This window comes from Coccidioides immitis, assembly GCF_000149335.2.
Source record: "Coccidioides immitis RS genomic scaffold supercont3.2, whole genome shotgun sequence".
NCBI classification, from domain to species: domain Eukaryota; kingdom Fungi; phylum Ascomycota; class Eurotiomycetes; order Onygenales; family Onygenaceae; genus Coccidioides; species Coccidioides immitis.
In genome coordinates this window covers 4,358,244-4,377,371 of record NW_004504309.1, presented here as the reverse complement: position 1 = coordinate 4,377,371, position 19,128 = coordinate 4,358,244, and the positions used below count along the sequence as shown (strand labels likewise).

Below are 19,128 nucleotides of genomic sequence, written 5' to 3'. Positions count from 1 at the left end.
GTTCGGCATCCCCAAAGCAGGGTCGATGACTAAGCTTTCACCGATGACATAATCACCACCTCCCCACAGCTGCAGCCGCCAAGCCACCTGCGCCCAACCTTTATCGACTTTGTGCACTTCCTCCTTTCCGCTGCCCACGCTTCAACGGCCTAGATTTGCGCCTTGACAGCATCACTCCTCTTTACTGCTGCCGCAGAAGACATCATTTCTGGTTGTGCACAGTATGGTTTGATGCTCACAAGGCACTCTACCAGTTTGCACAATCTTTTTCAGCCTCAGAATTCTTGCTTGCAGCCCTTGCGACTGGCCAGTGATTCAGCAATCATCTCCTCACCTTACCCTGTTAACTCTTTTCCATGGCGGATATCCATGTCCAAAGATATGTCGTCTGTTTTTCTGGGTTTCTGTGTGGTGGCTTGTCCTATTGACCCTGTTTCTGTTGTATGATCATTTGTTGCTTCTGTGAGCGGTTCTGCCAGAGCGATACTGGTCTTTCATATCTACTGGGGTTCATTATCCTTTTTTAAGCCTTGCCATGGCTTCAAACACAGCTCAAGTTACTAGCCAATTATCATTTGCAAAGGTTTGTTTTGCTTATAAACCTCTTCCTTGATGTTGATCTTCCTCGTTAAGATTCTCCTTGCTAGGTTGCAATGATGAGCCCGCCCCTTGACCAACGCATTTTGGCCTCTCATCCGAATACCAAGTCTGCCAAAGCCATTTCCACCATGCCAATGGGGACCGCCCCCGTGGCTGATCCTTCCGATCAGCAACCTTTACCATCTGGTGATATCCCCAGTCCGCAAATGGACGATCTGTCGAGAGGAGTAGAACTCCTCCATCTGTCGAGCGAAAAAGAAGTGTCAGGTGGTTTAGAGGCTTCTGGAGAAGATGGTCAATCAAAGAATGAAGGAACATCTGATGATGACCAAACCCACTTATCCAGCTCTTCTACGAAACCAACGAGTTTTGACTCCAAGAGCATGGCTTCCGTAACAACTTTCGCCATGGATGAGAAGGAATCCTTACGGCCCGACGATAGTGCGAGCGTTCAAGCGATAGAAGAGGATGATTTCTCTGGGTCTGCTTCCGGCGCACCTAATTCTCAAGTTGGCTCAGAGAGTAGTGCTCGTCTAAACCGTGTTAATCAGTTAGCCATGGCCCAGCGATTATCCGGCATGGCACCGACCAATATTTCACGACTTAACGAAGGATTAAAAACCTTTCATGGGGATGCAGCCGCAAATCCTCCGAATGAGCGAAGCCTTCATGGTTTCCCCAACGAACCGGACGAGAAATTGCTTGAGGCAATGCGCTCACCGAAAGATAGATTACTTATACTACAGCTTGAAGAGAAAATTATCGCCTTCATCAAGAACCCTAGGTTAGTTTGGCCTTACAACCTTGTGTTATAAGCGAAGCTGATGACCTTTGCAGCGAGCAATCATTAGAGCTCCCTCCTTGTAACGCTTTCGGTCGCTTGCTAGCCCATAAATTGGGTGATTATTACCACCTAACTCATTTTGTGGATAACAATGTGACGTCGGTTCGTCTTCACCGGACGCCGTGGTGCAGGCTGTGAGTTGATCCTATTTTAGTATAAGTTTGCTATCTTGAGGCTAATAATGTTAGTCCTACCCCCTTATCGGCACTCTATGCTGCCGATGCTATGAAAACTCCACCTCCAGCTGTTCCAGCGATGAAAATCATGCGCCGCGTTGGTCAACCTGGAACGTCAATATCCGCGGGAGGTAGCACTGCGCCTAGCTCATCAGCCCCATCGAAAGCTACTTCGGAAGCAGGGGCAGAAGGTTCTGGCGAAGATGGAACGGAATCGTCCATAGCCGCTACTCCAGCAAAAGAGCGCCAAACATTGACACGAGAGGAACGCGAAGCAAAGTATCAAGAGGCTCGCGAACGAATATTCAGGGATTTTCCGGAATCCAAACCATCAGACAGCCCCAATAGTGGCGAGCATAGCTCAAATGTCTCCAGGTCTAACTCCAGAGTCGGTCGCAAGAAGCATAGACAAAGAACACCTCACGATGATGGCTTTGAGGCGAGATCGCAGTTTAGTACCTACTATGGTGGTGTTCAGTATTCATCCACGCAGATACCTTTTGGGGGAATTGTGCACGATGCTTCCTTTGTCCCGCAAAGCAGCTACATGTTGGGACAGCCGCCGGGCGCGGGGTTGAATTTCGCCCAGGGTAATCAGACCACATCCATATATCCGCCTCATGCCAGTCCTGGCGTTTTTCCACAGTATCCCGTTGGTATGGCAACGCAAGGCAATTGGCAAAATGGACATATGCCAGCAGCCCAGTATGCAAATTTCCAACAGGGCAATCAGCTCCCGATGATGTCACAGCAGTCGTCTACGAGATCATCCCCGGCAATGAGCTCTTATGCCCTGCCAACTGGCATCCAGTATCCGCAGTCTCCTCCTTCGTGGAACCAATCTACATACCAACCTGGCTATTCGTCACCAACAGGGCAAAGGAATTCCCCAGCTGTACACTGGCCCAACGTTCCACCTAATTCAATCAATCAAACCCCAATGACTTATCCGTATGGTCAGTCTCCAAATCAAGCATATTCACAGATACCCGCGAACAGTGGCACTCCGAACCCCTTGCCAGGGAGTTTCATACGATCAACGTTTAATCCCCAAAGCAGATCATTTGCGCCCGGTGCTGGAATCCCTCGACACAAATACTCAGACAATGTTACACCCTCCCAAGCTTCCAGTACCTACCCAACCATCAACCAACAATGGATAGCGCCTCAGGAGAATATGAACCGATTCCCACCAAAAAGTTCGGGACCTCAGCCTAATGCTAAATCTCCACTACCTCAATCATCGGGCCAAGGTAGACCGGCCGATAACCAAAATTCGATTGCAAAATGGGGTACGCCTTCGCATCTTCCACCAAAGCCCCCACCTTCTGAGGTGCCTTATGATTTTGATCGAATGCCTCGGACATCAACCGTTCCTTCGCAAGCCTATACAAATAATACATCGACACTTTCAAAGCCAGCCGCATCAAAGTCCGGTCCTTTGGTGGTAGGTGGGGCTGCGCCTCAGAATTCTCGGTCTCATGGAGCTTAGGCTACAGTGTTGTAGCAGTTTCCTTGCATGCTTCGGTATGTCAACATCCCGGTTATCTAATCTAGGACATCCGTTTATCTAACAACCACACTAGGCGCATCAGGGCATCTTCTGGTTATGGGTAACGTTACACATGTCAACACATAATGTTCACAGGTCGGCGTCTCATGGTTCCTGGTTTATGATTTCCTCCTTGAGAAAGGATTGCTTTTGCAAACCATGGAGTTCTCAAATGAAATTGTGGGGTAAAAATGGGGGATATGATTGATATAGAGTAGCTGCATGAAAAACTCGAGTCTTTTCTTAGACCTTTGCCATGTCCCTTTCTCCATCTACATATACGCTATATTGCGCCCCCATGACATCCTACTCCTAGTTGAGTTTGTCGTTTGCTATTAACTTTTTAAAAGTCTTCAGGTTACCACAAGCACAAACATATCTTTCGATTGGGATCAAAGGGCCACATTCCTTCATAAGACCATAGTTCCCAATGACAATGTCAATGTCAATGATCATAATCAAAGCATAGAACTTGGGGATAATGTAAAGCTCCAGATGCAAATATCTAAGCAAATCATCCACCATGCAAGGTATTACTCTCTGTTCAACATAATTTCAGCTAGATATATAATATACAGAAAAAGAGGCATCACTCTAAAACGCCATCAGTGCGAAAATCTTGGTCAAAAAGAAGACAAATTCCCCCCATTCATTCATACACCACGCTTCAGCAAGTCTGCCTCAGCCCTTTTGACTTCTTCTTCTAGCGCCTCCACCCCGTCTTTCCTGAAGCGAGTAACCTTCTTAACATTCCTCGCCGTAATCTCGTTAACCTCCTTGCCCTCTGTTCTGCGCCGGGCAAGAGCTTTAGCGGTCATGGCGAAACGCATATCCCGTGGTCCGTCAACAAGCTCAAGAATAGCCGAGGGCGCTTGATCGGGCTTTCGGGGCTCGACGCGCAGCACGCGGGTGTACCCGCCCGGGCGGGTGAGATAGCGCTCGCGAAGGGTGCCGAAGAGCTTGGGGAGGAGAGCGTGGGGTGTCTAATTAACGGACAGTCAGTAACGATACTCTAAGGGCACCTATCTCAACGTATGGGGTCCAAGAAAGATTCTTGCAAAACGGTTTTCCGGGATTGAGGCAAAGCATACATAAAAGATCGACAAGGCCCTTTTCTTGCTGGCTTCCGTATTCTTCTTCCCCAAGGTTATGAGCTTCTCTGCTAGTCGCTGTGCTTCTTTGGCTTTGGGCCATGTCGTTGTGATTGATTCATGGGTAAAAAGAGATGTAACTAAATTTCGGAGGAGAGCTTGTCTGTGCGAAGACTTTCGACCTAGATGTCGATATTTCATTGCGCCGCCGGCCATGGTGAAGCACTGAAGATGGGTTAGGAAATTTTCAGGCAAGAATTGTAGACCTCTTTCGGACGAATGTCAAGCGGGGGACTAGGGACGTGTGGAGAGTTTTCAGGTAGACTGGAAGCAATGGACCTTCACACACGGGAGCTGGCGTGGGATGAAATACAGCTCTGGTGTTGTCGGAGGGTCGTGCATTGGAGTGAGAATCGATAACGTTCTGCGGCGGACGACGAAGATCCGCCCACCAATCGGAGCCGAGAATTGGCAACCAGAGCTTCTCGCCCGCCCACAGCACCGCTTCCATCAACAGAATGGCGAACATCGAACGCATCTCAACCGCGTGTGCCCCTTGTGAAATGCACAATTAAAGAGCTTAGTTCTCTCGGCAGACCAACTACACACTAGAATGGGGTTTTTCACCGGCTTTGTACGTCCATTCCTTCTCCTCGTCCACAACGACGTCACGATCTTACCAGTTTCTTAAACCGCTGCTAGTTTGGAGGATTCACCCTCACTGCCTCGATCCTCTATATAACCGTACACCTGCATCTTGCGAACCGGCATCATCAACATGTCCTTCTACGCGAACAAATCGATCTTCTTAATACTCTCTCGCTCCCAGCAACAGCCAGAAATGGGCTCATTGGCAATGCTGCCGCTGATGTAATGGCTCGTCGAGGATATCTTCCCCGACAGAGACCGGGAATCATGGAATTGGGCAAAGAAAAATGGAATCAGGAAGTCAGGCTGTTAGTTAGGAGGGCGCAGGAGTTAAAGTGGGAGGATGTACAGGAAAAAGTTCAAAAAGGCTGGGAGACAGCAAGGCGCTTGACGAAGGACAGATAAAGTTCCAGTCATTGCCTGTTTTCTATCTTTAAAAAAAAAAAAAAAAAAAGAAAAAAAGGGAGGGGGGGTTGATACCCGTTTCTGCAATATATTGTATCACAATGTTTGACTGCATGGATTTATGACAATGTTAAATGTATGACTTCCAATGTCCTAGTATCAATTCAGCCGTTGGTCTGACCTTAACCCTGGCGGCTTGACATTGATGGGAGGCCCTGAACTCAGCCCACGGCATGCAACCGCGCTCCCTATGATCCGCGCCGGCAGGCTATTCAGTAGAGAACAGAAGCACCAACAACATGCCCTACAACAGCCATAGGACAGAAGCTTGAATTCTGGTATAGTTAAAGGACCATACCAGCGACAACTCGGTACCTCAGCGAACCTAATTCAATGAAAAATTAAGGCTCCTTCGCATAAATTTCCTCAGCCATTTGATGCGGCAGAGTCCATGCTTTCGCTCTCGCTCCAAATTTCTTTACTCTCCCGCTCCACGGCTCGCATGGCATTGGCAACTTCATCAAGTTTCGCTACGACATCTAGAACGCTGCTATTAACCCGTTCAAAATACCGGTCGTTGGCTTCTCTCCTCTTTCTTGCAAGTAAGATGTCTTTTTCTGTCTTCGCATCCAGCACTTTATCGGGTGCATGGTCATCGGTTGCCGTTGATGCGCGCCGTATAGACTCCGCTCCCTTTTGGCCACCTAGACCAGACTCACTAGCAGAACTATCGGCAATCTCGTCCGTCTCACTTCTCGCCCATGCCTGCGCCAGCGCCAGCTGCTTAACACGGAGTTCTTCGAGGGCCATTGCATGTTCCGCACCAAAGGCATGATCTCCACTAGCAGCACTCAGCTCAACTTCTGCAAGGGTACTCTGCATCTCTTCCCACACGGCATCTCCATCATCTGATTGCGCTTGGGCCCGAGATTGAAAAGGGCGGAGGAAGGGCGAGCCTAGCTCCGTGCTAGCACCGAGGAACCCTTTAGAGGAGCCATGCCTCACGGAAGCTTGCGACCCTTTTAGGGAAGATGATGCACTTCCAGGTTCCTGAGGGAGGTTGAGGAGTCCTGGAGGTAGCGACAAGTTAGACGCGTTGCGCGAAGGAGGTCCTTGGAAGAGGGCTGGACGGGGAAGACGCTGGGCGGATTTTGTCCTAGGTTGCGACATTATATCAAGAACTTGTGTAGTTGTAAAAGTTCACACCACTAGCCTAGAATTCACGGAGGGACTCGTCAAATAGCAGTTTGCTGCTCCATCTCATGCTGTCTTGAATGATGAAGCGGCTGGGAGGACGGACGCGGTTGCCGGATAAATATATTGCCGATAGCTATCCCAAACTCGCTTAGCGTTAGGGCGAGGCGAGCGACACATCCACAGTTGAGTTTGGAAAAATCGACGACAGCGACCTCCACCATCGACAAATCAACCGGGCTCCCTGAACCGTTGTATTTTTGCGATAACATTTTTCGGTACGTATATCGAGAATTTCCCGTCGCCCCTGCTGCATCTACTTTCCAGCCTTTCCAGCCTCCTGTTCAGCCAAAAGAAGCCTTTTCGATTTTCGGCACCAGAGACTAACTCGAGGGATCCCAAAATCGATAGCAAAACTACCTTCAGACATTATTCAATATGGGTAAAGGAAAGCCGCGCGGCCTGAACGCCGCCCGTAAGCTCCGCAACCATCGCCGCGATAATCAATGGGCCGATCTTACCTACAAGAAGCGCCTCCTCGGAACTGCCTTCAAGTCATCTCCCTTCGGTGGTTCCTCTCACGCTAAGGGCATCGTGCTCGAGAAAGTCGGTGTCGAAGCTAAGCAGCCCAACTCCGCTATCCGAAAGTGTGTCAAGGTGCAATTGATCAAGAACGGAAAGAAGGTCACTGCTTTCGGTGGGTTTAATACTTTCGCGGGGAAACTATAGATAAACGGATGGCGGGTGCTGATGCATTGTGGTCAACTAGTTCCCAACGACGGTTGCTTGAACTTTGTCGATGAGAACGACGAAGTCCTCCTCGCCGGTTTCGGTCGCAAGGGCAAGGCCAAGGGTGATATTCCCGGTGTTCGATTCAAGGTCGTCAAGGTCTCCGGTGTCGGTCTTAGCGCTCTCTGGAAGGAGAAGAAGGAGAAGCCAAGATCTTAGATGATCTTAGGGAGTCCCGGGATTGGGGAGTGCTGTGTGATGGGATGGCAAGGGGGACATGGCTTTTACCGGCCGAAACAGCATGGGATATTTTCGCTGCTACTCCTACTACGATAGAGTGGGCGGTTGTGGTGGGCCAAATCATGCAAACTGGTCTACGGTGTTGAAATGCTACCTCTTAACCCGACTGGGTTCATGTTGGTCTTGGGGAACAAGTAGCACCCATGGAAATACCGGTAAAGAAATAGCCTATTTCCATTTTCTCTATGATAATGTTCATAAAATTATAAATGTCATTGCATCATGATTCGAAGTTCAAGACTCATGTTCGTGTCACAATTTGACATCTTCATTGCGATAGTGATCTGCCACAATGCGGTATAGATATGACGGTGCATGACCCCCACTAGAACAACACATTCATTAGCTGTGATCTGCCAAATATGACCAGCCAAGGAAATGAAAACATACATATTTGTGATATAAAGGTCGATCAGCTCGGCGGGCACGTAGTCAGACAATGGATTCACCACATCAATGTTGTCCACCAGCTCTCCATCTTCATAGGGAAGCACCGCACTTGGATCTCCATATTCCACCAAAGACTGCTGGTCAAATGGGTATACAGGGCTCAGTTTGTATACACCGCTCACAACAACTACTGGGGTCTTGTGCGCTTTCGCAGCATTAGCAATGAGCCTTGTCCCTGCGGCAGCAACCAAGCCACCATTTGCAAGGACACAATCGGTCCCAAGAATGACTTTATTGACCTGTGACATCAACGCAAATACCGCTGAATCGGGTATCAAGATAACGGTGATTCCTTGGGCAATTAATGGTTTCTGGAATGCTTCCGGCGTCAACCGTTCTTCGTCGCCACTCCTGATACCAGTTACTGTCGCATGGGTATCATCATGGTTGTTTGGATATGATTCTACCTGAATAACGCTGAACTTTCGTTTTGCTGCAGCTTTGAGGAGGAACTTTTGCACCGTGGTTGACGCTGTGTGGGTGAGAATCACCTCGTTTGAATGGATGTGATCGAGCGCATAGGCCGCAATCTGGTCATTCGCCTGGTTCAGCTCTTCGAGTATCTCTTTTATACCATCAAACACTTCACCTCGGTAATCTCGGGGCTTATCGTCGCTAGTATCTGGCTCTCCTCGGGAAACGCTGATAGGCGAATTGGGGTCTGTAGACTCAGGTGGATATGAAAGCAAATTAAACATTGACGTTCCTGGAAGAGCGGGTGCTGCCGTAACGTGACCTGTGAAGGACGGCCTTTCTAGAGAATCGAGGTGCGATAGCTTCTCGAGTGCGCCGCCGGGGTGTGTTGGCAGACGCGCGAGGTTGTGAAAACCACCGTGAGGAGGGGTATGAGGGCGCGTATCGTCTGATCCGGCGTCGCTCATCATTCCGCAGTCTCGTTTCCAGCTCTCAGCTTCATCTCTCATCATACCCAATACACGGCGGACAATGTTGCCAACGATCAGTTGTCTGGGCTGCGCTGACACCAATCGTCTACCAATTCGCTTGACATGGTCGATTAACGTCGCCGGGTCATTTGATTTATTGGTGTGCATAGCCCTCAAAAGGAGATGCGCGGTCGCAAGCGCACATGAGTGCGGCTGTCGGATGTGGCGTCTTTTTAAGAGCCTGCGATTCCTATTAGTACGATAAGGCGCAGTTGGCTAGATTAACGAACGTTATTAAATTTTCTGTGGATGCCTCGACTGAGCTTTGTTTCAAGGATTGAATATAACTGGATAAGCTCGGGGTCATGGGTAATATCGCTGGCGCCGCCATCCTGGCTATCTTCTCGCCCTCCTAACTGTGCCTATTTTTCTGGTGGGAGTCTTGAAGATCTTTTGCTGATATGACTCAATTGAATTTTGAGCTCAAGCAAAATGGCTTCGAATCCAGAACAAGGGAATATCAACTTAGAACATACAAATGAAAGCACAACCAAATGATAGGGAAGTAAAGAGACTGGGAAGTATCAAGCTGACTTCCTAGATTTTTGCCAAACGAAGCATCACTTAAAACACTGAAGCAATGAGCTTCCCAAACACGTTCGTGCAGCGAATCCAAACCATCACCAAGAGAGGAAAGGCGCAAAGCTTGGCAGCAACCTTCATTCAACCTCAGTCTGCGCAGCCCACCACTCCTCTCAGGCTATAACATACCCTCTCCCTCTTAAGAGCTTACGGATCAGATGAGAGGGAAAGCTATGTATTGGATCAAGAAAGATCAAGGCTGAGAAGCTGGAGACTAGCATCTCGACACATTTCAACGGCTCTCTCATCCAGACTACCTTCATTAAAATGGTGGGTTTTGCTTACAACAGTGGATATGTTTTGAGGTTTCAGAGGACTATTCTTATCGCTGGAGCTTTTCAGTCGCATCATCTTGATGAACCGCGTGATCAAAGTGCCTATTGCAACATATATTCCCATGTACTTCAGAATTCCGCTTAGAAGCTTGACATGTGCCCATATTGTTTCCATTTGAGATAACTAACTTACTATCCTTAATGAACAGCACAGAAGAGCTTTCCTTGAAACCTTGGGCCAAATCCTCGAAATCTGGCGGGAAAGATCAGTCATCTCAGGGAACCCGCAAAATTCTAGACACCAAATGCTGCAGCACTCAGTCATACAGCTCAATGCTGAAAGGTGGTGAAGAGAATTCTTCCCAGTCCCGCGGATTATTCCGGTCACCACGCCACCTTAGTGCTCTGGCTCTGAGGGTGAACTTTCCTTCAGCCATTGATTTACCATCAGCTAAAACAGCTTGATAAACTGCAATGCGTTGGTACGAGTGAAGTGCCAACTTGTCCAAGGGGGTAACCGCGCATTGAGCTGTTAAATCCCGGTATTGGATTTTCTGGAACCTGATGTCTATATGCTATGTACAATACATTTCTAGCCGGGCTTTTGGGCTGATCACCATAAATAATTCCAATAGCATGGAGTGTGTCTTTTTGGTGCATCCTGAAATATTGTCTTTTTGGCCTTGCTATCTGTATGGATGGATAACTGTGCATCTGTTGGGTGGGAAGGGTTGTTTAGTGATGTCTAGAGCAGCTTTGATATCACTTTCAGAGCTTATCAGGAAGCAAAGAATCTTCTTCATAAGCGATTCAGGGGAATCTCTGCATCTGTTATCAGTGCAAGAAAGCCTCATAATTTGCAAATTAACACCCAGAGATTAATATAAGCAGGGTGGAAGATTCAGTGTCAAAGCACTAGGCTTGATGATACCCATCTACACAACGCAGTTCTTAAATGCACCTCTCTTCTTGCAGCCAGGATAGGGAAACCGGATCCGGAAGCAGGGTATGTCAAGGAATGGAAAATCGGCAGCGAAAAAAACTGAAAACTGACGACTTTAATTGTGAAGCCGATGATTTAGACGACAGAATTTGAAATTAGGCGAGGGACAGGAGGTCGCAGAGGGCCAAATAACGTATTGCAAGTCGGTTAGAATGCGGCGTAATGAAAGCCGTTTCGACTAAAACTTGCCCTGCTTTTCCATCGATTCTCCCGCGTACTCTCGCCCTAATACTTCGTGACAAGATGTATATTTGAAGTCGACACTTCTTATTCCTTACTGCATTATCGCCTGCAAGTGCTGTCTCGTTTCCGAGTCTTTATTTCTTGCCGGTAGTAGTGGCGACCTCAATACTGGCTGGGTGTAGGTAGTCGACTAGCAACACCTTATGGCCAGAAAGCACTTCACCGTCGCATATTTCCTGTCTGGGGGCTGGTTGATCAGCATTGGGGAACTTGCTTGCGAGTAAAAATTTATTTTCGAATCGCGGGCGGCATTTGGATTGTGAGGGATTAAACTTGATGCCGTGAAGGGGCGCAGCTTGGTGGTTTGATGCTAGAAAGCCGAAAATCCGAAAATGCAGGATTGCAGAACTGCAGCAAGGTAGAAAGCATTCTCACTCTGATGTGTTGTAATTTCAAGCAGGGTTGGGGGTCCGGAACCGAGTTATTCCTTGCCAGACAAAGGAGCTTCGTTTCACAAGCGTCTTTCACCATCTGCGTGCACACTGTACGATCAGGACGGACATAGAGACCAATGGCGAGCCTTAAGATTTAACTTAGAGTTCATCCACTCTTATATCTCATCCCCCTGCAAGAGTTTTCCTTGATCTGCCAGGGTTGTTCACTAGCTACATTGAAGTCGAAGGTTCTGCTCATCGGGGACGAAGAACGTGAGTGATCTGTAGAGCTAGGGAATGGTGTGGTGCGAAACGGAGGTCTTACGGAAGAGCTTCTTGTCGAAACTGAACCCGGGAATCGTTGGACAGCATATCAGCACGTCCTCGTCTTTGACGTTGGCCAACTCGACACCGTTGCATTCTACACGGTCTTTCCCGTCTTGGAGCTGTCCATCAAAATCAGCTTCCCAAGTCCCGTGCATATTCATCGTGCACCAACTTTCCTTGTCGATCCCTGGTCAGGGATAGATTGGATTCATCTCGTTGAAGAATGCAGTATCAATGGCGTTGCGGATATCAACATTGAGTTGACCGGCCTTTCGCTCGCTACGAAGCAGGCACTGCCTTGACAGCGGCTGGTTTGCGTGCCGGTCAAATGGTAGAACTTGTGACCACACTCGATGAGGCTTTGTTTCACATTGTCATTATCGGGGTGGTGATGGAGAGGGAACGCCTCGAGATGGTGAACGGGGGCGCGAGCCGTGGAATCTAGGAATTTCGAAATGGACACCAGCTGTCCCGAAGATTTCGCCTTTAGAATCCAAGCGATGCCATTCCACTTTGTATTTTGAGCCGTTTCGCTTTACCTTCCTTTCTCCAACATCGAAGACCACGCATCTCGGATCCGAAGTTCACGCCATGCATACTTGTAGCTTGGGTGCTCTTATCAGTCGCTCCACCATCCCCGCTCCTTTCGACCAAATTAAGGTAAAGCATCAGAGATAGCACGGTAAGCCCTGCTTATCCAGTATCCTCAGTCCAAATCCTGCATTTTGTAAGTAAGTTGCTTTCCCCAGTCCAGTGTGCCTGTAATATCTGTTATGCTGTTGTGTTCATCAAGAGTGGCAAACTCTAATCAATGTGCCTGTTGTGTCTGTGGCTGAAGCATGCGGTGATGGTGATTAAAGAAGCATTCCTATATATGGAATATGGAATTTGGAGTACTCTGTACGGAGTATTAGCTCCCAAGTTCAATTGCGTTTTGAAGAATTCTGCCCCGCTTCGAGTCGATTAAGCATGCCCTCATGAGTTGGGTTTGAAACACATCACATAATAGGAGAATTATTTTTGAGAGCTAATGAGTCTCAACCACTCACTGAATGATGGTAGGAACGCATTTATTCCTCGGGCGGCAGACAATCCCACACGGCACCAAATACTATAATATTGTCGACCTGAAGGGATTGACAACTCTTGAGGATAAGTCCTTCTGGTGGACTAGCCACAGAGTGATCGAAAGCGGAATCTTCACACCCATAGAGATCCCTGCCGAAACGTTACCCTCGTTGGGTGCCCTCCTTCAGGTCTCCATATGCTCCCGTCGGAGTGTCCCCAATTGCGGTTTCATTTCAATCAGTTGCTTTCTTTTTTTGGAGTAGCATAAATCTTCGTACATTTCTATCCATGAAACGTATTGTCGTAGTGCCAGGGAGTGTCGCGAACGAGGAGCTCTCACGAGGCTCTATTTGTTTTAGAGCAGAGGCGGAGAGCAACCGTAGTCGCGTTGGGAATTAGTTATAACATGCGCAGTTCTGTCAACTCGCTGGGAGACTAACGCACTCAAGAACAGTCACTGAGAGCATGCTGGTTAAACTCCCCGCCAGCAGGCATGGTGGTTGTTGGGCATGAGAGACCGCAGTGCTGATATCGTTGACGCCGGGCTTGGCCCAACAACTCCGCGTGGGCTTCCCGACTCCCCACCTCACCTCAACAATTGATCCGGCTCTCTTTCGTCACTTTGGACAACGCATTGTGCTGGATCTCTGTCTGGATCTTTTGCTTGTGATACATGCCATCATTGCATTGGAACGTCTGGATGTGAAACAGCGGCGTCTTGGGGTAAGACTACGTAGTGATCGGAAGCGATCCCATTCTTTTATTACTTATTGGCGGCGCATTTTGGTTTGTCCACGCCTCACTCAAACTCGTCTTCTCAGCGCCTCCGCATTCTGTTCACGAGCGACAATACACTTTCATATTCTCGCACCAGAGTTCAACTTGGCCAGTCATTTGCTCTATATAGGCCTGCGTTCATGGCCTACGCCAAAAGATGAACTCCCTCAACATCCTCTCGTCCCGCGTCATCGGCCAGACTACGCCGTCGTCCTCCCGATCGCCCTCTCGATCCCGTTCCCGTTCCCACTCCCAAGGCCCCACGCTCACTGGCAGAAGTGCTCTAGCAGGGAATAGGTCCTATAGCGAAGGAAATCTACATGATATCGGAGCACTTGAAGGGTCAACGGAAGAGGAAAATAATAGTAGTGACCAACCTAATGACGTTGCACCGACCATGGGAGACGTCGAGGAGAAGGCCCCTCTGTTGCATGGCCTGCAGAAGGACGGAAAGACATTACGAGCAAGCGAATTGCACGCAATAGCCCAGCAGCTAGTTGAAGCCCTTGCGGAAACCTTGTCATCTATATTATACACTCTTGCATCACCGGCTATATATCTCGTGCGAACTTTTCGCGATGATAATGGCCGGTATTCCCCTCTTAACCCTGTCCGACGGATGCGATTGTCTGGCTCAGAGTCCAGAAAAGACGTAATGGCGCTCGAAGCTTCAGGAAAAACAACGAGAAGGTCAAGATCCGGTTCCGTGAGGAGCAACGTTGGTTACAGAAATCTGAGGACCTCTCCGTCCAGGGAGTCAATGTCTTCCATGTCGTCCAACGCCTCCGAGTCCGATATCGATCGAACACCAACCAAGGCGGGCCGCCGGCACTCAAGGTCAAAATCGGAACAGATACCCAGCATTGGAAACGAAGTGACGCCTAGACGTTCAATTCGAATCCAGATACAAAACGGTCGAAAAGGCACAGGAGATAAGGCGCATAGAAGGCGAAGTAGCGAATTAAGGGATACTGCTACCAACGTTGCTGCTGAAAGCCTAAAGTCGCCGATATCTCCCTCAATCCATCGACTCACCAAATATCCCCACGCTCCCGCTCCACCGCGACCACTGATTCCACCTCGACAGCCGTCTTACGCGCCCGGCTCAGGAAGGCCTAGATTCCCTCAGAAGACTTTAATCCTTGACCTCGACGAAACCCTCATCCACTCTCTGGCCAAGGGTGGTCGCATGTCTAGCGGCCACATGGTTGAAGTGCGGCTCTCCACGCCCATGACTACATCCACCGCACCTGGTGGAGCATCCACTACCCTGGGCCCGCAGCATCCTATTCTCTACTATGTCCACAAACGACCGCACTGCGACGTATTCCTGCGCAAGGTTTGCAAATGGTACAAGCTTGTGGTCTTCACAGCGAGCGTGCAAGAATATGCCGATCCAGTGATCGACTGGCTGGAGCAGGAGCGGAAGTTTTTCCATAGTCGGTACTATCGGCAGCACTGTACGTTGAGAAACGGGGCGTACATCAAAGACTTGAGTTCGGTAGAACCAGATTTGAGTAAGGTCATGATCTTGGATAATAGTCCAATGAGCTATATATTCCATGAAGGTAAGGCTGTTCACGCTTGGTAGCTTTGTAATGGACACGGGATGTGGTATGCTAAAGCAGTATAACAGACAATGCCATCCCGATTGAAGGATGGATTAATGATCCGACGGACAATGACTTGCTACATCTCATTCCATTGCTGGAAGCAATGCAGTATGTGACCGATGTACGAGCATTGCTTGCCCTTCGACGCGGTGAAGCTATGACATAGAAAACCCTGGCAGTATGCTTGGTAAATGTTAATTGTGTGAAGTTGTATATACATAACTCAACAGTTCCTCTTTTTTTTTTTTGACTTTTCTGTGTCTTCCTGTTTCATCGTACCACCCAAGCATTGAGCGTGCATTTTCATTTATATATCTCTGCCTGTTGTCTGCAGGGGTTCTATTATCTCTTTGAATGGGTTTTGACGCTTTTTCCCCCTTGTTCTATGATACACCTTTTAATAGCTTGCCAGCCATGGTTTTCTCTCGTCTCTGACGCCCACTTTATTAATGGGTTGAAACACGCACTCCTCCCTACCGTCTTCATGAGAGCGTGTAGCCGAGTTATCCGATTTGCATACCCATTTAGAGTAATTTGCTTTGGATCACCCTTGTCCTGCACAGCTGAAGAAGAAAAAAGTGTACTGTTAGTACTGTATAATACGCAAGCCGGATGGTCAGGAAATTATATGTCTTTGTTCTATCCTTGTGCGTCGAGAACCCGAAAATCTATGTACATACATACAAGAGAATTATTTCAAAATCTCTCCACTTCTAGGACCACTCTTATGGTGCTTATCAGGGGAACGGGAGAGAAAGCTAGGTTTGAATTTTATTTGGTAACTTCCACAAATGCCTCCTTCAAGGCCTGGATCGCTTTGTCAATATCATCCCTTGCAGGATCCGTCACACTGACACCCATGTGACCGAACCGGATATACTTGCTAGCAATCTCTTTGTGGAGGCCTCCAGCAAACACGACACCCTTCTTACCCAAGATTGGCAGGATATCCGCCGGCGTCAGACCCTCAGGCAGTCTGATAGCCGTCATGGCGTTGGCCTGGTTCTCAGGCTTGGTGGCCAATTGGTGCAAGCCAAGCTCAGCAACAGCGCTCTTGACACGCTGGGAGGCAGCACGGTGAGCAGCAAAGCGCTCAGAGAGTGGTTTGGATGCGATCTGGACGAGGGACGTGTGGAGTGCCCTGACGAGCTGGGTAGCTGGAGTGGCAAAATATGACGGCTTGCCGGCCTCGTAGTTTTGCATGACGGGAAGCCAGTTGACCATCGAAGCGTAGTAGCTAGCCGGTGGGCTCTGGCGGGTCTTGAACCTCTCCATGGCACGGCCGGAACACATCACGATACTGAGGCCGGGAGGACAGCCGATGGCCTTTTGGCTGGCGGTTAGGACGACGTCGATGTCCCATTCGTCAAAGGCGATTTCTTCGCACCCGACGCTGCAGACACCGTCGACGACAACGAGGGTGTTGGGGCTCACACGTCTGACGAGTTCAGCGACGGCCTTGATATCGCTGAGGACACCGGTGGAGGTGTCGACGTGGGTGATGGTGATGACTTTGTAATCGGCGAGTTTCAATGCCTGTTCAATGTCTGACAGGGATGGCCGGTCCCCGATGGGAGCTTTCAGCTGGGTGGCCTTGGCGCCGTAGGTTTCGAGACAGGCAGCGAAGGAGTCGGCAAAGTAACCGCTGTGGAGGACGAGGGCTTCCTGGCCGGCCTCGATGAGGTTTGACGCAACGAGGTCCCAGCCAAGGGTGCCGGAGCCCGCGAGGATGAAGGGCTGGGCGGTGGGAGAGGTGCTTTGGAAGAGCTTGCGGACAAGGGTCAAGGATTCACCAAAGGTCTTGACGAATGCTGGGCCGACATGGCTCTCGCTTTGGAACAGTCAGTGCATCTTTGATTCTCAACGGAAGAAGCGTAGTAGAGACGAAAGACGAGGGGGCAAAGAGCTGTTAAACTTACGCAAAATGAGACATGGACTGAAGGACGGCATCGTCAAACTCAATCGGGCCCGGGATGAGCAGGGTAGGGTGAGGAGCTTGGGCAGACATGGTTGCAGAGGCGCTATTCCCGGTCGTGGTGCTATAGTTTCGCTGTTGCTGAAGTTGATGGCGAAGAGGGGCTTCTCGAAGAATGGGTTTATATTCTAGGTCGTCGGGTTCGACAGAGACAGCTCTCTCGGTCGAGAAGGGGGTGTTCAGTGCAGGCAAAGGCAGTCTCTGATCAAAATGCCTGGAGATCAGACTCAGACGTTGGCGGGTGGAGGAGCGTGAGGACGCCAGGGTGACGGAGGGGGAACACGCCGCGGGGTAGATCCGGGAGGCCGCGAGTCGGAAAGTTGCCGCCAGCTTGACGAGCGCGTGGAGACAGACTACTTGTTGAAAAGAGTGCTAGCTACGCCGGGCAGAGTGCGTGGGAATCTGTTGAAGAAGCGAATGTGTCCTTTCTCAGCCGATGTGAATCATTCTCTACCTTTGATGCCGCCGGCGAATCGGTGGATAAATACTAACGAATTTTTTTTTTTTTTCTTCTTCTCCGGCAGTGAACCTTAACCGCCGAAAAAGGGGTTTCTACGGAGTATACTTATTTAGTTGCAGGCAACTCGACGCCATGTTCTCCCGTACTCCGTAGGTAGTTATTTAGTTAATTAGAAGACATAAAACATAAACTATCAGCTTCAAGTCCAATTGAATTGATACTTCATAAATATGACTCCGCCTCCTAGTACCAGTTTCTCCCCATCAGACATCCTCCCTGCAACTCTCTCTCGCCTGCTAGCCCTTTACCCAGACACTGCCCGCAACGTATACCAGGCCAAGCTGGAAGCAAAATCAAAGGCTTCTAAAAATGACATTGACAAGCAAGTCCGGTCATTCGTAGACCTGGACAACTGGCGCTACGAAGTCCTCCCCGCCACGTTAAAGCATAGGGCAGAGGGACAAGGCCCGCCCAAAGCGAGGCCCGCGAAGCGCGTCAAGAAAGCGGCAGACGCTTCCGATGAACTGCACCTCAAGAAAGATGAACTGGTGCAGCTGATGGAATGGAAACTGTGCGAGTTTGGCCTCATTCCATTGCATGTTGAATACAGAAATAATTAAACCCTTCGTAATAGAAAGCATGGCTCCTTTAGGCCAGCGCTGATGAACCTCATCCGCTCAAACCCGGAGCCCGCGATCTACACCGCAACCAGCGATGCAGCTTCTTCCTTGCCAACAACTACCGTTGGCAATGATGCTGATGCCGATGCTCTCTTCCCTTCCCTCAGCCTCGAGGTTCTCACCAAGTCCCTCCGCGGCGTGGGCCCTGCCACCGCATCACTGATCCTCTCCGCCAGCACCGCAGGCGGAAGCGCCAACCAAGTCCCCTTTTTCAGCGACGAGATGTACTGGTGGCTGTGTTCGCACCGGTATCCTTCACCAGCAAACCCTGCAGGACCATTAAAGCCTCCGCCAAAGCTAAAATACACTATGAAGGAATATCGAGAGCTATGGGGCTGTGCTCGGGAGCTTAAAGCACGCCTTGACAACCTGGATGATAATCATCTTTTTTCAATGCAAGATATCGAAAAAGCCGCCTTTGTCATCGGTCATTTCGAGTGTTCCGGCTATGCTACTGCTGCTGCGAATCCTGATCCCAAAACCGCTTCTTCTAAAGCCGCCAATGAGGGTGAGGATAACGAGCAGCCTGTAATTCAAGAAACTGACGTTGGCAACAAGGATGGAAAGCCAAAGAAGAGAAAAAGGAAGCACTGATGCCCGGGAAATCATTGACGTTGATGTTTTACTTGCTAGCAATGTATGTTTAGAGTCAAGAAGACTACACACTTATCGATACCCGGAGTTCTGGGAATGGAGATTACATTATGAACTGTGTTTAATTTCCGTTTATCAGTGATCATACCCTATTACTTCGACAAAGAGCCATCAGCGCATGACCTTTGTCTCCAGCAAAGAAGAATTTCTTATCATAGTACTCC

At 49.2% G+C, this 19,128-nt stretch overlaps 11 protein-coding genes across 11 annotated transcripts; 6 read left to right on the top strand and 5 right to left on the bottom strand.

The window, feature by feature from the left end:
• Positions 1–149: 149 nt before the first annotated feature.
• On the top strand, positions 150–3,362 carry CIMG_07129 (R3H domain-containing protein). Its single transcript, XM_001243232.2, has 4 exons — positions 150–583; positions 648–1,384; positions 1,438–1,578; positions 1,633–3,362. The coding sequence occupies exons 1-4, from the start codon at positions 536–538 to the stop codon at positions 3,110–3,112; spliced, it is 2,406 nt and encodes an 801-aa protein (XP_001243233.2). The 5' UTR covers positions 150–535; the 3' UTR covers positions 3,113–3,362.
• A 261-nt stretch (positions 3,363–3,623) lies between these two features.
• Positions 3,624–4,643, bottom strand: CIMG_07128 (mitochondrial 54S ribosomal protein YmL8). Its single transcript, XM_001243231.2, has 2 exons — positions 4,264–4,643; positions 3,624–4,155 (listed from the first exon to the last, which is right to left on the bottom strand). The coding sequence occupies exons 1-2, from the start codon at positions 4,477–4,479 to the stop codon at positions 3,826–3,828; spliced, it is 546 nt and encodes a 181-aa protein (XP_001243232.1). The 5' UTR covers positions 4,480–4,643; the 3' UTR covers positions 3,624–3,825.
• A 233-nt stretch (positions 4,644–4,876) lies between these two features.
• CIMG_11907 (uncharacterized protein) lies at positions 4,877–5,316 on the top strand (the record flags this gene model as incomplete). Its single annotated transcript, XM_012358729.1, has 2 exons — positions 4,877–4,897; positions 4,966–5,316. The coding sequence occupies 2 exons, from the start codon at positions 4,877–4,879 to the stop codon at positions 5,314–5,316; spliced, it is 372 nt and encodes a 123-aa protein (XP_012214152.1).
• Positions 5,317–5,407: 91 nt separating this feature from the next.
• On the bottom strand, positions 5,408–6,533 carry CIMG_07127 (uncharacterized protein). The gene has a single exon (XM_001243230.2). The coding sequence runs from the start codon at positions 6,484–6,486 to the stop codon at positions 5,743–5,745; it is 744 nt and encodes a 247-aa protein (XP_001243231.1). The 5' UTR covers positions 6,487–6,533; the 3' UTR covers positions 5,408–5,742.
• Positions 6,534–6,708: 175 nt separating this feature from the next.
• Positions 6,709–7,782, top strand: CIMG_07126 (40S ribosomal protein S23). Its single transcript, XM_001243229.2, has 3 exons — positions 6,709–6,788; positions 6,922–7,207; positions 7,280–7,782. Exons 2-3 carry the CDS (start codon positions 6,949–6,951, stop codon positions 7,456–7,458), a joined length of 438 nt encoding a protein of 145 aa, XP_001243230.1. The 5' UTR covers positions 6,709–6,788; positions 6,922–6,948; the 3' UTR covers positions 7,459–7,782.
• CIMG_11906 (translation regulator GCD7) lies at positions 7,613–9,466 on the bottom strand. The gene is made up of 3 exons (XM_001243228.2): positions 9,164–9,466; positions 7,930–9,114; positions 7,613–7,864 (listed from the first exon to the last, which is right to left on the bottom strand). The coding sequence occupies exons 1-3, from the start codon at positions 9,262–9,264 to the stop codon at positions 7,792–7,794; spliced, it is 1,359 nt and encodes a 452-aa protein (XP_001243229.2). The 5' UTR covers positions 9,265–9,466; the 3' UTR covers positions 7,613–7,791.
• Positions 9,467–9,651: 185 nt separating this feature from the next.
• CIMG_13111 (uncharacterized protein) lies at positions 9,652–10,703 on the top strand. Its single transcript, XM_004445390.1, has 2 exons — positions 9,652–9,785; positions 10,000–10,703. The coding sequence occupies exon 2, from the start codon at positions 10,355–10,357 to the stop codon at positions 10,670–10,672; it is 318 nt and encodes a 105-aa protein (XP_004445447.1). The 5' UTR covers positions 9,652–9,785; positions 10,000–10,354; the 3' UTR covers positions 10,673–10,703.
• Positions 10,704–10,834: 131 nt separating this feature from the next.
• On the bottom strand, positions 10,835–13,277 carry CIMG_13110 (uncharacterized protein). Its single transcript, XM_004445389.1, has 6 exons — positions 12,787–13,277; positions 12,277–12,635; positions 11,910–12,203; positions 11,736–11,856; positions 11,412–11,661; positions 10,835–11,216 (listed from the first exon to the last, which is right to left on the bottom strand). Exons 2-3 carry the CDS (start codon positions 12,404–12,406, stop codon positions 12,115–12,117), a joined length of 219 nt encoding a protein of 72 aa, XP_004445446.1. The 5' UTR covers positions 12,407–12,635; positions 12,787–13,277; the 3' UTR covers positions 10,835–11,216; positions 11,412–11,661; positions 11,736–11,856; positions 11,910–12,114.
• A 187-nt stretch (positions 13,278–13,464) lies between these two features.
• On the top strand, positions 13,465–15,913 carry CIMG_07123 (dullard-like phosphatase domain-containing protein). Its single transcript, XM_001243226.2, has 2 exons — positions 13,465–15,150; positions 15,219–15,913. Exons 1-2 carry the CDS (start codon positions 13,740–13,742, stop codon positions 15,359–15,361), a joined length of 1,554 nt encoding a protein of 517 aa, XP_001243227.1. The 5' UTR covers positions 13,465–13,739; the 3' UTR covers positions 15,362–15,913.
• On the bottom strand, positions 15,350–17,592 carry CIMG_07122 (aminotransferase). The gene is made up of 2 exons (XM_001243225.2): positions 17,115–17,592; positions 15,350–17,026 (listed from the first exon to the last, which is right to left on the bottom strand). Exons 1-2 carry the CDS (start codon positions 17,201–17,203, stop codon positions 15,967–15,969), a joined length of 1,149 nt encoding a protein of 382 aa, XP_001243226.1. The 5' UTR covers positions 17,204–17,592; the 3' UTR covers positions 15,350–15,966.
• A 217-nt stretch (positions 17,593–17,809) lies between these two features.
• CIMG_07121 (uncharacterized protein) lies at positions 17,810–19,024 on the top strand. Its single transcript, XM_001243224.2, has 2 exons — positions 17,810–18,201; positions 18,265–19,024. The coding sequence occupies exons 1-2, from the start codon at positions 17,861–17,863 to the stop codon at positions 18,902–18,904; spliced, it is 981 nt and encodes a 326-aa protein (XP_001243225.2). The 5' UTR covers positions 17,810–17,860; the 3' UTR covers positions 18,905–19,024.
• Positions 19,025–19,128: the final 104 nt, after the last annotated feature.